This window comes from Opisthorchis viverrini, assembly GCF_000715545.1.
Source record: "Opisthorchis viverrini unplaced genomic scaffold opera_v5_10, whole genome shotgun sequence".
Classification (NCBI taxonomy): Eukaryota; Metazoa; Platyhelminthes; class Trematoda; order Opisthorchiida; family Opisthorchiidae; genus Opisthorchis; species Opisthorchis viverrini.
In genome coordinates this window covers 3,595,547-3,613,115 of record NW_008751666.1, presented here as the reverse complement: position 1 = coordinate 3,613,115, position 17,569 = coordinate 3,595,547, and the positions used below count along the sequence as shown (strand labels likewise).

The 17,569-nt window shown below is 41.7% G+C and overlaps 1 protein-coding gene across 1 annotated transcript in view; it reads left to right on the top strand.

The window, feature by feature from the left end:
• Positions 1-17,569, top strand: part of T265_01014 (hypothetical protein) — a gene marked incomplete at both ends in the record, with an annotated part of 71,612 nt that overhangs the window by 27,208 nt on the left and 26,835 nt on the right. Inside the window, 2 exons of the mRNA XM_009164929.1 lie at positions 5,318-5,605; positions 7,773-8,074. Coding sequence (XP_009163193.1) covers positions 5,318-5,605; positions 7,773-8,074 — 590 coding nt within the window. The remainder of the gene's footprint in view (positions 1-5,317; positions 5,606-7,772; positions 8,075-17,569) is intronic.

Below are 17,569 nucleotides of genomic sequence, written 5' to 3'. Positions count from 1 at the left end.
TCACTACGTGAAACATCGTACCAGATGCAAAAGCCAAATCCGTCAAACTAACGTAATCAGCTCACTGGCTGTTTGTCTCTTATTGCTAGTTTATAGTTGAGAAACACGAAGTGAAAGTGGCTTTTTAATTTGTGAACTGGCGATAGTCTAGATAGGGCAGGTAAACGGCACCGGTTTTCCCGTTGGGTTATTGAGGGGTCTTTGAGGGCAAACAGCTCAACTGAAATATGAACAGTTGGCCATGATGTTTGAACCAATACCGAAGAGGCGTCTCTGCATGATCATTCTCCAAAAAGCAGGAGTGCTTATTCAACCATCCTGGTAAAGATTATGCAAGTTTTCAAGCAATCCAAAGAAAAATTGTTCTTTCACATTGTTGTTCTCGCAACGCAGTGTGTCAGTCATCCGTTTTCTGCTTCTGCATCGGATTGTGTTTAGAATAGTTTGGAAAACTGCTAACTCTACCTCGATTGAAAACCGCCTAAGACTATGAATCCTGCACCGTCTCTAACATAGTACAAGTACAACTGGTGATCTACCTAAAAGAATGATGAGCTCCAAAATAACGGGACAAGAAAAGCAGGGATCTCACCGAGTAAAGCAATTTGATTGATGAAAAAAATTATTACGGCTGAAAATCGAAGGTCTCACCGCTGTTTTTCGTTCACCATTCAGGTATTGTTTTTTGCCAGAGGCATTTTACTGAAATTTAGTTAAAAAATTCAATCCACTTCTCTTTTTTCTCGAGATATTTGAATATGGGTTGTGCATGTTCGAACACGCAATTAAAGTAGCTTATCTATTCTGTAGTGCGTGTGGCCACACCCTACAGTTCACTGGTTATGCTCATCGTGCGAAATTTTTCGCTCAAAAACAGAATTGTCATCAACGGTTTTTCAAATGAAACATGAAAATAACTAAACGCTAAACATACAACGCAGCTTTTTCTAATAATCCCCCAACGAAATTATCGATAGGTGAATTTTTAATCACGGAAGTACCGCGGTGGCAATTCATAGATAGTATTTCAGTTTCCGAATTCAGACTGTCACATCAGTTGGGGCATCAGAATACAACGTACTGTATTGTTGCCAATGCTTCGTTTGGGAAAACTCTCCCTGTCTTTTAGCTCAGCTAGATAGGTGGAGTTGACGATTGCTCATCATGTTTTGACTTGGACCACAATTATGAAAAATCAAATATCCTGTCACCGTTTTGTGGAAAATGAGTTTGATCTTCTTGATCCCAATGGATGCCTAGTTTTTTTTAAACAAAGTTCATCTTCTCAGTTTCGATATTGTATTGAGAGATTGTATTGCTGTAGGGAGAGTGGCGAAAGAACTTTCCTGCCATGTGAATAAAAAGACCTATACTGTAGACTTAACTAACAAGACCAACTCAGTCTATACAGAAAACAGGGACCTAGCAATCGTTTTATCCTTATCGGGAACCTTAAACTCTAGAGAGAGTTTATGGATGTTGCATCCTCACCATAAAATTATGGACGTCTAACGGGGAATACAATACGCCTACGCCGCACCAAATCAAGTCATACTACTTCTAAACATGACGGGAAATATATCCCGCGTAGGTAAAAGGCACGAATTGCTAGGCGACAAAACGCTTGTACACTACTGAAAAAGACTGCGCCAAAATTTCAGTACGCTCAAAAAATGCGTTCTTAATTGGGAACAGCGCAGCATTTTACGAAGCAAAGTTTATCATTAGGACTCTAAAAGCGTTCGGTTGTCAGTCACCGCTGATCATATCCATGCAAAGTTGAGAAAGAATCCTATTTCAGGGGACATCCCTCACAAGCATGAACTGGACTCGTTCGATTAGGAAAGTTGCACACGCCAAATAAACTTCAATTTCGGTCCAATGTTCCACGACAACGAGTTGCAAAAACGTTAGATTGCCCTGATAGGTCTACAAGAAAAATTCATCGCAGTCGCACTGTTCTAAACGAAGATGAACGTTCCGAAGATGATTTCCTTCGTTCCGGAAGAATTTCGATTAAAATATACAAGATTATTTGAGAGTACTCTCAAGGTGTAATTGATGAAACCCTATCTGATATCTCTTCCGTGGAATTCAACATATAAATTCATCAAAAAAGTCAATAAAATATGTCACAGTCTGGCAGAGGAATATTCGGTGCCCAAAAAATAACCGGAGTTCATTTACTTACATCACTAAACTAGCTGATCAGATGAATTTATATGGGTTGATTCTGGATACATTCGTATAGAGCAAACTTAACTCTTCAGTGGGTCGTTATTTTTATATTATTTTTCACCATTTTATAGGATTTATACTATCTTCAAAATTTGAGTGAGTTTCACCCAAGCCTGCATCCTCAATGTTCACCCAAGAATTTATGACACTGTGATGTGCGAATTTTGTGCCATTGTAACTGAGACGAATTACGTGCAGAACTCACTGCTTGACAATAAAACAAAATGTTTTTTCTTCATTCCCAAAATACATCACTTTTGTGTAAAGTATCCATCTAATTTTTGCAAATAATATGCAAATTGCGCCTTTGAGTCATCGAAGGTCCAAAAAGACGCCCTCGTACGTGCCGATCTAATTCATTCTGTTTCAAATCCAGTTCTATTCTATGGTGGGGAAATCACAATCTATCTAAGTAGGCAGCGTGTAGGGCCGCGCTATCGGAGGGTGAAATCCCGCTGGAATCTGCCAACATTACCTAGATGGAGGCAGACATCTCCTCATGGACCACTGTGTGGGCATTGCAAACTTACCTATTTTCTGAGGTAATACCGGGGCTCAGTATTCGCACAATGGAATTGAATTTCCGAAAGTTATGACGTGTACCTGATGGATTAAAGCAATGGAGCAATTGAATTGGGAGTATCAGTCCAAACTTATAAGCCCCATTTAGGCATCCCGGGGTCTTGACGATGCTGGGATATTATCCCAGAAGAATTCACCCAGAGGCTTGGTTGCTTCAGAGAACAATGAAATTCAGTGAGGTGCAAAACTATGGATGCAGATTAGTACGCTTTTTGGTTTGAGCACATACGCAACAGAATGCAACATTTTGACGGGGGAAGTTTTACTACACTCGTGAAGGTTTTGCAGCTGAGAGCATTGTGCAGATAGTAGGCCCCGGTAACGCCAGTAACACGCCACGTCATTTGAACTACGAGGACAACAATCTATGACTTGACTGAATGCCATTTTTCCAATTTGGACCTCCAAGTTATGTGTTAGTCAGTCCACTCAAGTCTTTTGTGCTGAGATATGTTACTCAAGTAAGAAAACTTCTATGTTGCTACTTAGGTAGATTAGTACATTTTTTCGAACTCGTCCGGTAGTTATAGTGAGATTTAGAGCTTTGGTCAACATCAACTCGTTAAATGAGTCGATGCGGTGCTCATAAAACTCTCTGCTCGCCCAAGCACCTTTATCTCGATTCCACTCAATCTTTTGCAAGTAGTATGCTGATGAATTAACCGGAAGGCTTACAATTATCACTTAATTTCAGCAGGTTACTTTTCGCACATTTGTGCGTCAAAGCCTTGCCGTTTTCAGGCCTCAGCTGTGATTACTCTTGTACCATTTTTAAGCGATTCGGATGAACTGTCGGTAAGTTACTCTGCAAAGCATATCCAGCTCGTGGATAGCACCTGTTGCTGATGATATGGTATACATAAGCGTAAAAGTTGCGGCTCGTATTCTGTACGCAAATTTCTTATTGGGAAACACTCAGGAAAGGTTGTTCTGTCCAAAACGGCGCCCTTGTTTGTCCTGGTTACAGCAGCGGTTGACAAACTCGAAGCATGTTGAAGGATATCACTAGGGCTGTATACTGTTATTATCAAAACTCCATGTATACCCAGTAGTTATTTTGGGTTGAGGCAATCCACTTTAATTTTGGAATTGTAGGTTGAGAGGATTCGGAGATATGGACGAATTCTGGGTGGCCTCATAGCTCTCTTTTTCATTGACGAAATTTCTGGTTCCAGATGGAATCGCTAAGTTTGTTACCGTCGTTCGAACAGGTTTTAAAGTTTTTAGGTATTCGTCTAGTAAATTTGCACAGACTGTTCAATTCTGATCAAAAAGGTAGACAGTTTAAAAAACGTTTTCAGAAGTGCAATGAACAGGGCTTCTTCAAATATGATTCTGACATTTCACTGTTCATATAACCTTTGAAAAGTAAGCATAGACAAACCGATTCTTAATACAGGCATGAGCAGATTTTTTGGATGTTTGGATTTTTTGCACACCTTAAGGAACCTGCCTAAACATCCGTTTCTTCGTAGCCCATTTCTAGGTGATTCCAGCTTCTCCAAATCTTAGTTTGGGCATTTCATTGCGCATAAAAGTTGGTTTCCAGAAGGATGCTACATTCAGTGTTCATCATCAGATCAGTTCACTTAGAAGAGCAGGCGCTGGACAGTAGTGACCTATGCCATATAATGTATAGTTTCCGATGAATGCCTAAAATCTTCAAATCTTTGATTCTGTTGGTAAAACAAAAAGTGTCACACAGCAATAAATCTGCCGACTGTCACCAAACTTTCTCGAAAACAGCGTTATACTAGCTCCGTTTAACCCATAAGGCTGGCAAAGTTATTTTTGGCTTGATTCTAGAAACGGATCGTGTGGTGTGGTTGAGTACAGCTGCGATTCTTGATGGTTGTCACTTGGGTTGACGATTTCATGTGTCATCAGAATTTTTTTGAAGGGAGCACTGTAACGGTATGGTGAATGTGTGTTTTGCTCTTGTAGCTGCATTTTGTGACGAAAACACATGAATCGGTTAGCCAACTATATGATCTACTGAGCAAAGAAGAAGTGAGCTCACCGCTTTCTAAGCGTGGTTCTTGGCCTGAAAACCCGATAGCCCATTCAGACTGTGTCTAGCTGCTAATGAAGGGCTAGGCAATCTAATGTGAATTGTCGCCGATCCTCGGGGAGAACCAACAGATATTTCTGACTATGCACTAGTAGTTGGCTAACTGTCTGAATCACTCGACAGCTGATTAGATCGAAAATAAGACGTAGAAATCCAATTTACTGGTCGCGCAAATTAGGCAATGAACGGTTGGTTCATGAAGTAATGACCCAAAACTGTTTATTAAAGTGTCACACGGTCTACCGAGCTTTTTAAGGACGAACAGGCTCCTACGGTTGAGGTTTTCTAGATTCTCTCTGCCCCTTGCCATATACTCGTTGTTACCAGGCCAAAGTAGCGTTTCTGACTGGATCAATAAGTGATCAAAAATACCTTGAGTAGTTCCACTGGCAAACTATGTTCCCTCTCAATCCTATCCCTTCGCAGACCATCACAACTTCGCGAGGTTTGCCAAGTTCTGGGACCAGGTACGTAGCAGCCAGATATCAGCAAGACTACTTCGACCCCCCACCACGGCGTGCACGGAATTTTACTCTTGGTGCTTTGATTGCAATCACTCCGCTTATGCGTCACACGCGTGACACGCCGTCCAACACCAAAGCAGTGCTGCGCGACAGGCGGAGTAGTCCGCAAATAACGGACCCATTTTCGCTAGGAATGGATGCCGAAGTGAACTTTGACAACAAGGTTCTTGTTGATGGTCAGGAATACAAGGTGAGTTGGCAAGTTTGGGTAGCACATTCGATTAGTGTCTTCATCTTATCTGACCGTCAGAGTAGACCAATATGTGGAGGTTAGAATAAGTCTTTATTTAAAGATGCTACAGATTGTAGTATGAATATATTACGTGCATACCCTCGTACCCAGTTGTCTTCTTAAAACGAAGGGGCTTTCTAATGGGTCAGTTGACCAAAACAACCATGGAGCACACACAACTCAGACCCAAATCGCTAACAATTAATTGGGTTTTTGACTCCAGTAGAAACATAGCACACCCAGTAAGTTCCGAAAGATGGACATGACAACCAGTGCATATATTAAGACACATGAGATAAGCATAGAGCGGTTGGTTCCTCCGCTCTTAAAGTTATGCTATCTCAAAGTCTGCACTCGAAAGAAATACGTACGTTTGCGAAATGCCTGCTATTTGGAGCAACAACATCAAATTCCCACAAAACAAACATCGTTACCTATCTTTCTTCGTTCAAGGGATGGGTACAGTGAATGCATTTTGCCTCAATAGGCCAGTTTTTCTGAAATCGAATGCAACATTTCCAAAGACTCTTGATTATCTTTGTATCCTCCTCAATGACAAGTGACCGAAAAACGATCCAGTCATCTTCTAGCAGTCGAATCAACCTTTACTTCTCTTGGAACTAACTCGAACATATCACCGTTTTCATACCGCGATACTTTATCAAGAATTTTTGCACCTTCTGAACACAGGACTGTTACATGGGATTTCAACATCAGCGAAGAAAAATCTACCCGTCACAAAGTCAATAGATGACACTATACGGAAAGTAACACACGTGTGGTTGATGTGAATCTCCAAGCTGTACTTGTAAAATTTCACTTAAATAAATTTTTTACCTAAATTACAGGTGAAAATGTTGTTATTCAGATCGGTTAACATTTCCTAATCCTTTCTATAATTACATAGAGGTACGACATACACGTTTATGGGAAAAAATGACAGTACTTATAGTTACACCGTCATAAAAAACCAAGTGGCAATCTGAGAACATGTTAAGCCTGACGTCTGTGCTTGTACAATCTGGGTGAACACAACAACACGTCAGACACCAAGTGTGTGCAAGACAGATAGTCGCCGGTTCACTTGAAGTTGTTGACTAAGGTAATTTAGTTCAGAACGAAAACAAGTTCCGCTTAGACGCAACTGTCTAAACTGATTTGAAACTTTCAGTGACTAGCCGAGGCCAAATGTGGTCTTATCCCGCCCGGTGCTAGCTGTTAGGGCAATAGCATGTTGATCCCTACTCTAATGGGGAAAATTTTACTGAAAGACTTCTCACAGGTTACTAGAAACTGAAACAATCTGAGGAGGAAACTGCTGCCATTTCAGGTACGCGACTGAAAGCAACCTGGAGAGAGATGGCCAGTGTGTCAGGCTGACCAACCTGTTATTTATGGTACAGCCAGGAATTGCACCGGTATCCGAACCCTAATATAATGGTGAAGCGCCAACGGGCAGTATCGACTTCATTTTTTTTCGCACAAAGTGATCCTGGTCAAGTATGTGGGGAAACTGCATCTGAATTTCGACAAATCAATTTGGTTTTCACGGGAGACCCAAGTGAATCTCTCGTTTATGATATTCTTCAACTGAATGCATCTGAATTTCTTCGGACTAGCGGTAAAACTGAAAGACCTGTATCCGGAACCAAAGGCATGAGGATTGTCGAACTGAGCGAAAAGTAAATCAAACATTTCGAAGATGATTCATTCATTCTCTTCATGAGATGGATTGATTGATGCATTTTATGGTACACAAACAGGAAACTGGTCATGAGTAAAACAAAGCCAGTTGTGAGCAGGAAACACACGTCTTTTTGTTCCACGCTCAGGGAGTGAACGAATAATAACTAGTCAAGGCTTCCTGTAAAGTCACACATTTTTACGGATTCACGGGCGATCAATGGTTAAGGTGACCGTTTTTTTGCAGAACTGGAGTTTTTTCGGCCTTCTAAAAGCGGAAGTTTTGTCAAAGTAGGCCAGCTGTGTGTTAGTCATCTCATAAGGCATACTTGCAGTTTGTTGGGTTGTGTAGTTAGAAACAACTCTGTTTTTACTGTGCTCATCCCTTTAGTCGAAGCAAGGTTTGGTGTGACGCGAAATCCTCCATGACTTTCTGCTTCAGGCCTTTGTCCGTGCTTGTGTCTTCCAAAACGACCACCCCGTTGCAACCGGCCCGAATGCTTGCACCTCCTCTGATTGGTCACTGGGATTCGGGCCGGACCGGAAAATCGTCCCAATTAGCCAGGTGGTGAATATGGACATTGGTGAATATGGCGACTCACGTGATAGCCAGGTGAAAGAACGTGGCATATTTGCAACATCGGTGTTTCCTGGGAACGACCTCTTTGTTATAGCCATCGTGGCGGTCATTGTCGGGTTGGCACTGGTCGCAGTTATCTGTATTGCCTTCGGATGCGTTATGCAGTAAGTTTTGGTCATTTACTAAAAACTCCCAAGTGCTTGATATCTTATTACTCGTGCAGTGGTTTACTTGGTTACTGCTGTGATTTCTATCTAAATTTATGCCTTTTCTTGGTGGCACTGAAACTGTTAGTCTTGATAGGTTGCACATAACACAAGTAGCAAATGAAGACTGATAAAATACTGCATCGGGCTGTCACTGCCTACGGAAAATGAATGACATGGGAATTTATAGATTCGGAACACTGTTTCGCCTAAAGAAAAAGGCGTATAGGATGCGAAATATGCTTCAGAAATTCACACAGAAGCAAATTAGTATCTGATCACTTTGTCATGTCTAACAAACTTTCCCAATTTTTATTACATTTCACCGAGTGCGTACGCCTTCGTGTTTCTTTCTGATGATTGTACGCAATGTACGCGGTCGTGGAAATTGATATTTTCCCCAGAAGTTGAAATTAATTCAGGGGTGGTACGTTCGCAATCTGCTCAGCCATGTGTGTCACTATAATTCTTTAATGTGGCAATGTTTATTCGGGTGATGACGAGTTCCTTGTACAGTCCATGAGTAGGTATCCGTGTTGCACCTGAAGGTCCACGTTCTAGTTACTGGATTTGCTAAGTTCTTTTAACGATCCTCTCTTTGTCTTGGCACAAGTATTCTGACCAGGGCATACCCGAGGAAAGCCACCGGGGTCGAGTTCTGTTACTATTAGTGCTCAAGATCAAAGCATGTCCCCAAGGACATTGGAATTGGAACTTCGGTTTTGCGTCACATGAGGCCTCCATGCTACCTCCACTCTACGAAACGACCTCCATGCACGTGAATCGCCCTGCTTGTTTCACCTTTCACATGATTAATGTTTTGTTGTAGCTGTGGGGATTACACGTTTACCTTCATTTGAAGCTATGACGGAATAGTTTATCCATTTTGCTCAAACTAGTGAAGTTCTTTAGGACAACACACTCAGGGGGATTGTGCACTTGGGGAGACTTGGAGCTGAATGGATAAGAATAAGAAAGTTGGTGTGCGCTGCGCGCCTGTACAAAGCAAAGTGCTGCTACAAGATTGGACGAACGTGACTGCGACCCCAAAGCTTGCCATGGCATCATAATCACTGGTTACATTGGACAGCTAGCTAACTAGCTGAGTCGTCGCATCAAATCAAACGGCAGAGTTGATGACGAAATGAATGCTAGAACCGTTGAAGCCCATTCTAGTTTCTCCTAATTCAAGCACGTCTGGGATCAACCTGACATTAGCCTGTCGGTGAAAGCCAGGATCTAAATCGCGGCGGTGCATCTGGTGTTGCCTTACAGCTATAAATCCTGGTCATTGTACGTTGAATATTGAATATTGTTGCCTTGGAAACATTGCATGTGCATCATTGGGACATCAAATGAGCAATACTTAAGTGCAAAGGAATGGTTTTTGGAAACAAGTCAACTGCTGGTCCAATTGTGGAGTTGATTTGACCGCACCAACTACTTTGACCGAGACACTTGATCGGTGTGCCAGATAACCGATTGAGTCGCCGTGCTCTGTTTGATGAGATAGGTTCCGACTGGAAGATATCACAAGGTGGACAGCGCAAGACTTGGATACGACGCATGGAAAATATTGCAAAATGCATGTCGGCTGCAAGGTTGGAGTATTAGAGACCTACCAGATCAATGTTTGGAGGTATTCACTGACTTAGCAATGTCACGCAACCAATGATGTACTAATCTCTTGCCCACTACTCATTAACCCATTATTCTTTTCCTTTTGTTTTGGAATGCTTTTCTGCATCACGCTGATATAGGGTGCTTCGACCCATTCCAACGTACGTACACGGTTGTCGCACTGAACTAAGCCCTATTTGAAGACGCTATCAGCGTTGTGCTTAAAAGAAGCCCCATGCAATACCAAAAGCATTTTCTGACCACTGGACTCGACTCAATAGATAATACGCCCATCAGTAGGATGGTAGGTGTGTTAGGTAGTAGCCTGAAATTCCCACTTGTTTCCATGTCTGAAAGACTAACACGATCGATTCCTTGAAATGAAACGTAGGCAACAGCAAAACATGGCCCAGAAAACTTTCAGAGTGATACTTCAAACTTGTTTGTGATCTTGGCATCGCAAAGCTTGTTGGGATTTCAGCAGATTTGAGAAGTTGCAATGGATATATCTTCATCCAGGTGAACATACTAAAGTCAATACCTTAGAGAGTCAAGAAGCACTGTGGAGCTGCCTCATTCTCATGGAGAATCATCGTCAGGGAGTTTCCTCTAGGGAGTTTCGAACCGGGAGGATGTGATTTTGTGATTGATTAATAAATGACACCGTCTTCTCTAAGTGTGAGTTAATCACACTGCTGATGGGCCGCTCGTAGCTGAACATTTTTTTTCAACTACTATACGAGGGGTCACTTGTTCGAAACTCCCTGGGATTCCGTGAGATGCGCCAATAAGAATGAAACATCGGTGCATTACTCCATGGTCCTTCAGTATAATTCGCTTCGCCTACAAGACGAAATCTTCTTTCGAAACAAGAAGCTGTTGACATTGGTTTTCACGGCTCTTGACTTTGGATCACACTAAGAAGACAGTAAACAAAGAAATCCTCTGCTGGGATAAAAAGCAATTTGAGCGTGAGCATCCGATTACGACACATACAGAACACCCGCAGCTTTAGTCTATTTTACTGTTTGAAAGTAACGTTTGAAATGTCCATAAAATGTACTTTTGTGAGGAAAAATTACCAAGCCCCAAAAATCACGATTAATTCATGGCGAACTTGCAGATCTACTTTTTTCAAAACGGGAAAAGGTTTAGTTTGTAAACCAAAAGAACAGCATGGTACTAGTCTGTTTGCTGAATGTGCCTCCTTTGAAATGATCTAACTGGAATCGACGAAGTGAAACATAAATGCGGGTAGCTAGAATCTCTCAAAAATAGACCCAACAAATCTAATTGTGTCCATGCAGGCCATCTAAAACAGCGAACAAACAGAAGTTGTCCAATGACCACCATCAGTATAAACTATAACACTCCAAGGCGGTGTTAATGAAATTTCAAATACACTCGGTCAACCTGGCGTATTACTCACACTTACCTAGGCTAATTTCAGAAGATTTACTCTAGGTTAACCGAAAACCCTTGATTTTTTCGGGTCTCCGAAGCCCGGGATCACTATACACGAGTGTGGGCAGCATGAAAATGCATCTCATTAGCGTTCTAGGTCAAACAGGCGCCAGCCTATTACTCTAATATATACCGGTTCTTATTCACCCCTTCATGATACGAAAAAAAACAATGTGACAGAGATGCGAGAGATTGTGTTTTCCTCCGCGTAAACAACAACATAGTTCTCAAAACTGGAACACCGCTAACTCGAGACTTCTTCCTTGGTCGTAAATTATGTGATCAGCTTCAAACAGCGGTTGGTTTATTGCCACTCACATGGGTCTGGGTAAGATCCCGTTTCGATTCACAGGTTTGCTAACCGCCGAGGACTTCCGAGAAGTGATTTTCAATGATAACAGATGCTTCGTCGTTTGACCTAATTGTAATGAGCTCATGGGTTAATACGAAAAGCACAAGTTGTTTTATAAAATTGTCGAATTATTCACTCCGAAGCTCAGTATAATAACATTAAGTTACACAAGATAGCCTAAAATGGAATGAAACGGTCTAGTTTGTCACGTTTTTGGAATCTAACTAGTCAGTAACTTTGTTTCTTTCCGTTGTCGGCCATCGTGTTTCTCATCCCCAGTTATTATTCTAAGCTTGAAGATGAATTATTCGAAAAGAATTCGTCATTCCAAGAATAACTTGTTTTCCGAAATTATCGATAAATATTATCCAAACTTTTTGAACGTTTTGACCGTTCCACCCCTCATCGGCTTGATTACAGCTAAGAGGTCTAGAAAGTGTTTGTGTACAACTCTGTTTGGTGTGCTCCGTGAAAACTAGTCGACAAGAGAACAAGACTTGTTTTACAGAGTCTCGGCAGACTACATCACAAATGACCATTTGATGTAAAGGAGCGGCCAACAAACGAATTCCGTTATTTCTGTACGTCCTGAATAGTAATAAGTGAAGGGTTAGTGCCTAGGATGTCAGGGCATTCAGAATAGATTCAGTGAGGAAATGAATGCAAGTGTTATTGACGAGAGACAAAATTAACTATTACAAAGCCCATTTATTCCCAGTACATGAGAGAAACTACTTGTCAGTGCAAGTCACCACAGGCTAATTAAAAGTCGGTTTGGGCAGCCAAACTTACATAGATAATGGGCTAAGCTCAGAAGATAAGTCTCATGTTAAATCAATTTATCTTCAAACAGATATCGAAATGAAATTCCACTAGGATTCCCTGCAAGAGTTTAAAGCCAACCGCGGTGTTATTCTAGCACGGTGCATATTAATTTGGTCCAACGGAACTAGGCTTCATAATGCGCATATTACAGTATTTTAGTATGGTTGAAATTATCCACATTCCAGAACCAAGGAACACTCTGCCAATACAAACAGAATAGCTAGATTTACAACTTGTCCGCGTCGTCACGTCCACTAACACTCAGATGCTTCTCGGCATGTTCTTGATTTGACAATGATGACTGTAGTCTCTAATATGTTACAATGGTTTTTTCACCACATGGAAGCGGAATTTAGTTCGAAGCAGCATTATTTAACGTACATACATTGGTAAAACAACTAACAGCGTACTTTGGAAGGCTGATCTTGTAAACTTAAGTTGACGTGGTCATTATAGATAGTGTACCTGAGTAATACCATCTAGATCAAGGAGTGAATTCGTTGGTTACATTTTCATACTAAAATGGTTTTCTTCGCAGATTAGAGATTATTACTTCGGACATATTAAACTTGATGCCTGGTCCGCGGAGCCCGTAAAGTCTGTCAAATTGACAAACTGAATGTTGAACTGCAGGTCATTCGGAGAACTCTAAACTAGAATGGTTAACCGGACCAGTTCGTACGGAGATATTGGAGCCAATATCAATTAGCAGAAGAAGTACAATATTCGCCAGAACACTCATATACATTCAGTTGCTGTTTGAAGTCAACACAGCCATTACCCAACCGCATTCCCAAGGCGGATGTTTGATTTAACTTAAATTAGGGCACACTTCGGCAGTGACCGATGGTTTGTCCACCATTCCTCTTCTATTTGTTTCCAAATGTCCCCGCAAACTATGTGACTCAAGCGACACGACTCTTGCCGCAGAGAATCAATGAGCATTTATCCGTTTGTCGTAAAACGAGAGCAGACAAGCACTTGAGAAGCGTTATCTACACAGGCCACCCAATTACCGTAATTGTTCGAGCAGAGAAAGATCGGTCCAAGACCATTTCCCAAGAATGCTTTTAAAAACTCTCCTTGCCAGTAAAACAAACGTGAAAGCTCTCACATTGCCTCGGTGCAGCACTCAAAGTTACCCATTACTGAGCAGCTATTGTTGTTGTATTTCTACCAAGAATATGGGAGCACTGTACGATGTTTTGAACTAGCCTTCTACTTTACCGCTGTACTTGTCCGATGGGGCGCCACTGCAAATGATCAATCACAAACTGATATCCATTGACTCTCCGGTTACGGAATTCATTGCAGACTATTTTTGAAATGACACGATTTAAGTAGCCGTACAGGACTCTTCTCAGTTTGCATGGCCCATATTTACTAACTGCATTGGGATATTGTTTAATCCTTAGTCCCGATAAAAAAGCGACGCTGGAATCAACGAATAAGTGGCGCAGTAGCGAAGTTTTCAGTACGTCCATCTGTCGATGTCGCGGTGGAGTGAATGCGTGGCAACGGTTGATTCCCTTTAGTCATCCATTTTTTCACTGTGAAGTGTGTGCCATTACCAACAACCAACATGAATGGTACGCTTTCTTTGTTAATGGACAGTTGAGTGAACTCAGTTATGATATGTGGTGTAGATTATACCTCTTGCGAACACAAAAGAGCATTTGTCAACACAGGCATTTCACTAGGAATAAACTACAGTAGTCCTTGTGGCACAATGTCATGCACTGAATGGTGATCGCCTCAAAAGCCAAGTGGATGGTTCCAAAACACCGTTTGGAATTTCCCTTCAGTACTTGCAATGATTGGTTTATGCCTAGTCGCTAGCACTTTAATCACACCGATGTTTTCACCTGCAAAGCGCAGAGTACCAGTTTTGTATAAATCATTAGACGAGGTGACGGTGGTGACACTGAGGTATTACAAACCATTCGCGGTAATCAAAACACCCTGATACCATACAGGAAATGCGGTTAATTGACGCTTACCACCGGAAGCTTACCCCCGACGAAAAACACCAAGCACAGAAGAGAAATTTATGCGCACATCAGAGATGAAATTTTCACAGTGTGGGGCCAATGGGTGAAGTAACAGATACCTCGAGTTTGTTAGTGGTTCATCACCGAGGGACTGCCCTGACAAATTGTCATACTGAATATATTTTGTGTGATCCGATGGGGTATTCTTTCGTAGCGTCACCGTGCCAAGCTAATGTTATAACTCGGGTTTGGAATATACACATAGCGTAACATCTTTGGTGGCGCAATGATATACCTGTCAGTGTAGTGAAACGTAGTAATAACAGAAATATAAGTGTTTAAATATCAATGAGTCAAGGTCATTATATCTAATCAAACACCTATTATCCATCTCGCAACTTGAAAACTGAAGACTCGAGGATTACGCCAATCAGAATGATCTTTTTGTCTGTGATTCATCAAATCTAAGATTTCAACCGGAACAACGGAGCTACTCTTACTTCAGATGGTGTTTCGGATGGCTTAAAACTCAAAGGGTCAATAAAGCATTTGCTATGTTCATTTACGCTTTAGGTCAGTCAGAGAAACTCGTGGTGGAGACCAGTGGTTGAGATGGACATGAAATAATGGCGTTTATGACCGACTTCATTACAAATATCATGATATTTATAGGGAGTATCTGACTATGTAACTAACATAAATCTGAAGTCTTCCGTATATGAATTATATACACTGCTGTACACAAAGCAACCTACTATCTGCTCAGAAAATGCAGTCCAGATCTAGAAACAAAGCACATTTTTAGTTAGAATTTTTCAAGCAAGTCAAGCAAATTAAGTTAATCTGTGCTGGACAGCACTGTAAAGTCACTCCATCTCTTTTAGAACTCATTACCAGTACACCCCTCACGAATTTGAAGTTGTAACCTCTTAGCGAAAAGTTGAAAACTAAGCCGTTCGGCCATGAGCGACAAATTAGTGGTGTAATTAACTTTCACTTAGAATATAGCGACACTCAAATCTCCCTGGAAATTCGCGAGATGCGCACTCCCGATGATTTCAAATAAGAATGAAGCAGCTGCATAGTGGTTCTAGAGGACAAAATCTCCATTAAACTTCTTTATACTATCAATGAGTCATTGTCGATCCGCTGTCCACACTGCAAACGGCAAAAATGTTTCGTAGGCGTTCGTCTTGTCAATCCCAGTCTAATTCATGAAGCAGAGCTGTTCCAGTGTCCTCGTGGTTTAGGGAAATTTGTTACTCATAGATTCAAATGGCCAGATAAACTTTGTTACGGCGAGCTAACCGGAGAGGTCGAATTTGTCACCAAGGTGGACAAAACGGAAACTATCGAACATTTTGTCACTACAGAAAGGTTTGAAAACCATTCGACCGAGCAATAAGTGAACTGACTACTTTCTAAACTTATAGACTTATGAATTCTCGTTAAAATACAACTTTTTACAGGGAAATAGACCGATCCGCTGTTATCTCCGGTAAATTCTTCACCAATCATTGTGCAATCAACCAAATGGAGCTACAGGTTTTTGCGGGTAATTATATAGTCATTCCAATGGGTTTTCAACGTTGAACCGGCCGCTGGATGTCACCGATGCGTCATTTCTATTACCAGGATTTATCTCATCTACCCTGTTTCCACGCTAAGCATCACACTAGATGGAAATGCCCACAGTTTAAGAGTAAAAACCTAACAAAAAGACGGCTTAAGTTTATGTCCACTTCAGTCCAGCAAGTGATGTCCGTCAAAGCTGAAAGGTATTTTCCTGTCACCAACTCGAGGTGTTGAACTCTAGCGGAATTTCCAGGTTGACATTTTGCACAGTAAGACATTCTTCATGTCTAGTATTGATGGTTTATTCCCAGATGGGCTGTATCCGTTGGACCGAGCTGCAAACTCGGTCAGTCTGTTAAACATCATTGAAAACATCAACGTAGGTGGATCCTAAGCCTGTCAACGCGTCTACCAGATAAGCCAAGAGTTAAGCGAAACGTCAAAGTGGTCAAGGGAATTGGTCGAAAATCGACCGTTTGGTTACGATTAGTTTTGACCAGTCCGACCGTCATAGTCATGACGACTACAAACACTCGCCAGTTTATTCCGTGAGGTCAATAGTCATGATTCAGACGTGCTCCGCAGTGCTTTCGCTTTTAGGCAAAAATTACCGGTTTCAGTGATCCAGACGTCACTGTATTACCCTCTAAATGACCCGAATATCGTAAGACTATGTTGACAGTCCCGTTCAGTGCGCGCATTGAAACATGGCTCTAGACCCACATTCTCACAACTCTAGTAGCGTTGTAAACTTAATGTTGCAAGCTCATTGGGTCGGCCGAGCGACAGCAGTTGCTCTGCGGATCGCATGACGGATACGCAGCTACAGTGGAGCTCATTGCTCTTGTCTAACGGGCTGGCGCGATGTACGACGAGACGCGTGATACGATCGATTTGTGGGAGCAGTTCAAAACAAACTGGCTTGACGAAGGTTGCAGTTCACACGACATTGAAAACGGAAGGATCTCTTGCCTTGACATTGCGCACCTAAGGAGCCGCGCATTTTCCTGTACCGAACAACAAAATACAGATACCGATGCTGTATGTTAGCGAGTTTATTGATATTGCGGTTACATCATTGGATGTCGGGATTTCGTTCAACACAACTGCCGACGGGTTGGGGCCAGTAGGGGAGAGCTGCACTCAGGTACTTGGAGTGATACGGAAACACTGGTAAACGACACAAGAAATTCATCCCTGCGAACAAAATTTATAGCGCGAGTCCCCAGATTATAAAAAGGAAATGAGATTAAAGAAAACTGTCCAGAATTGTAACAGATTGCATTGTGCACGGTAACACTGTTCAAGAAAGCTGATTTTCAATGCTGCACCGACTGAAACAGTGGCATTGGAGAAATCGGACACTTGACCAATTTTCTGCTCAAGGTTTCAGACCACATAAAGGCATTTTTCCCCAAACACCGTTGCATATGGACAGCGAGGTTTGCAGTGTTGAGGATCGGACCAGATGGATGTCTCATCATTATGCATCTTCTCGCATCAGAGTACATATTTTAGCACCAAAAATTTCGGGCATTTTTTCCAAAAAAGTGATCTATATGTAATATCATTAGTATCTTGTTTTCGTTCCTGTTAGCCCAATCATACAAGCATCTGTTCTAGTGT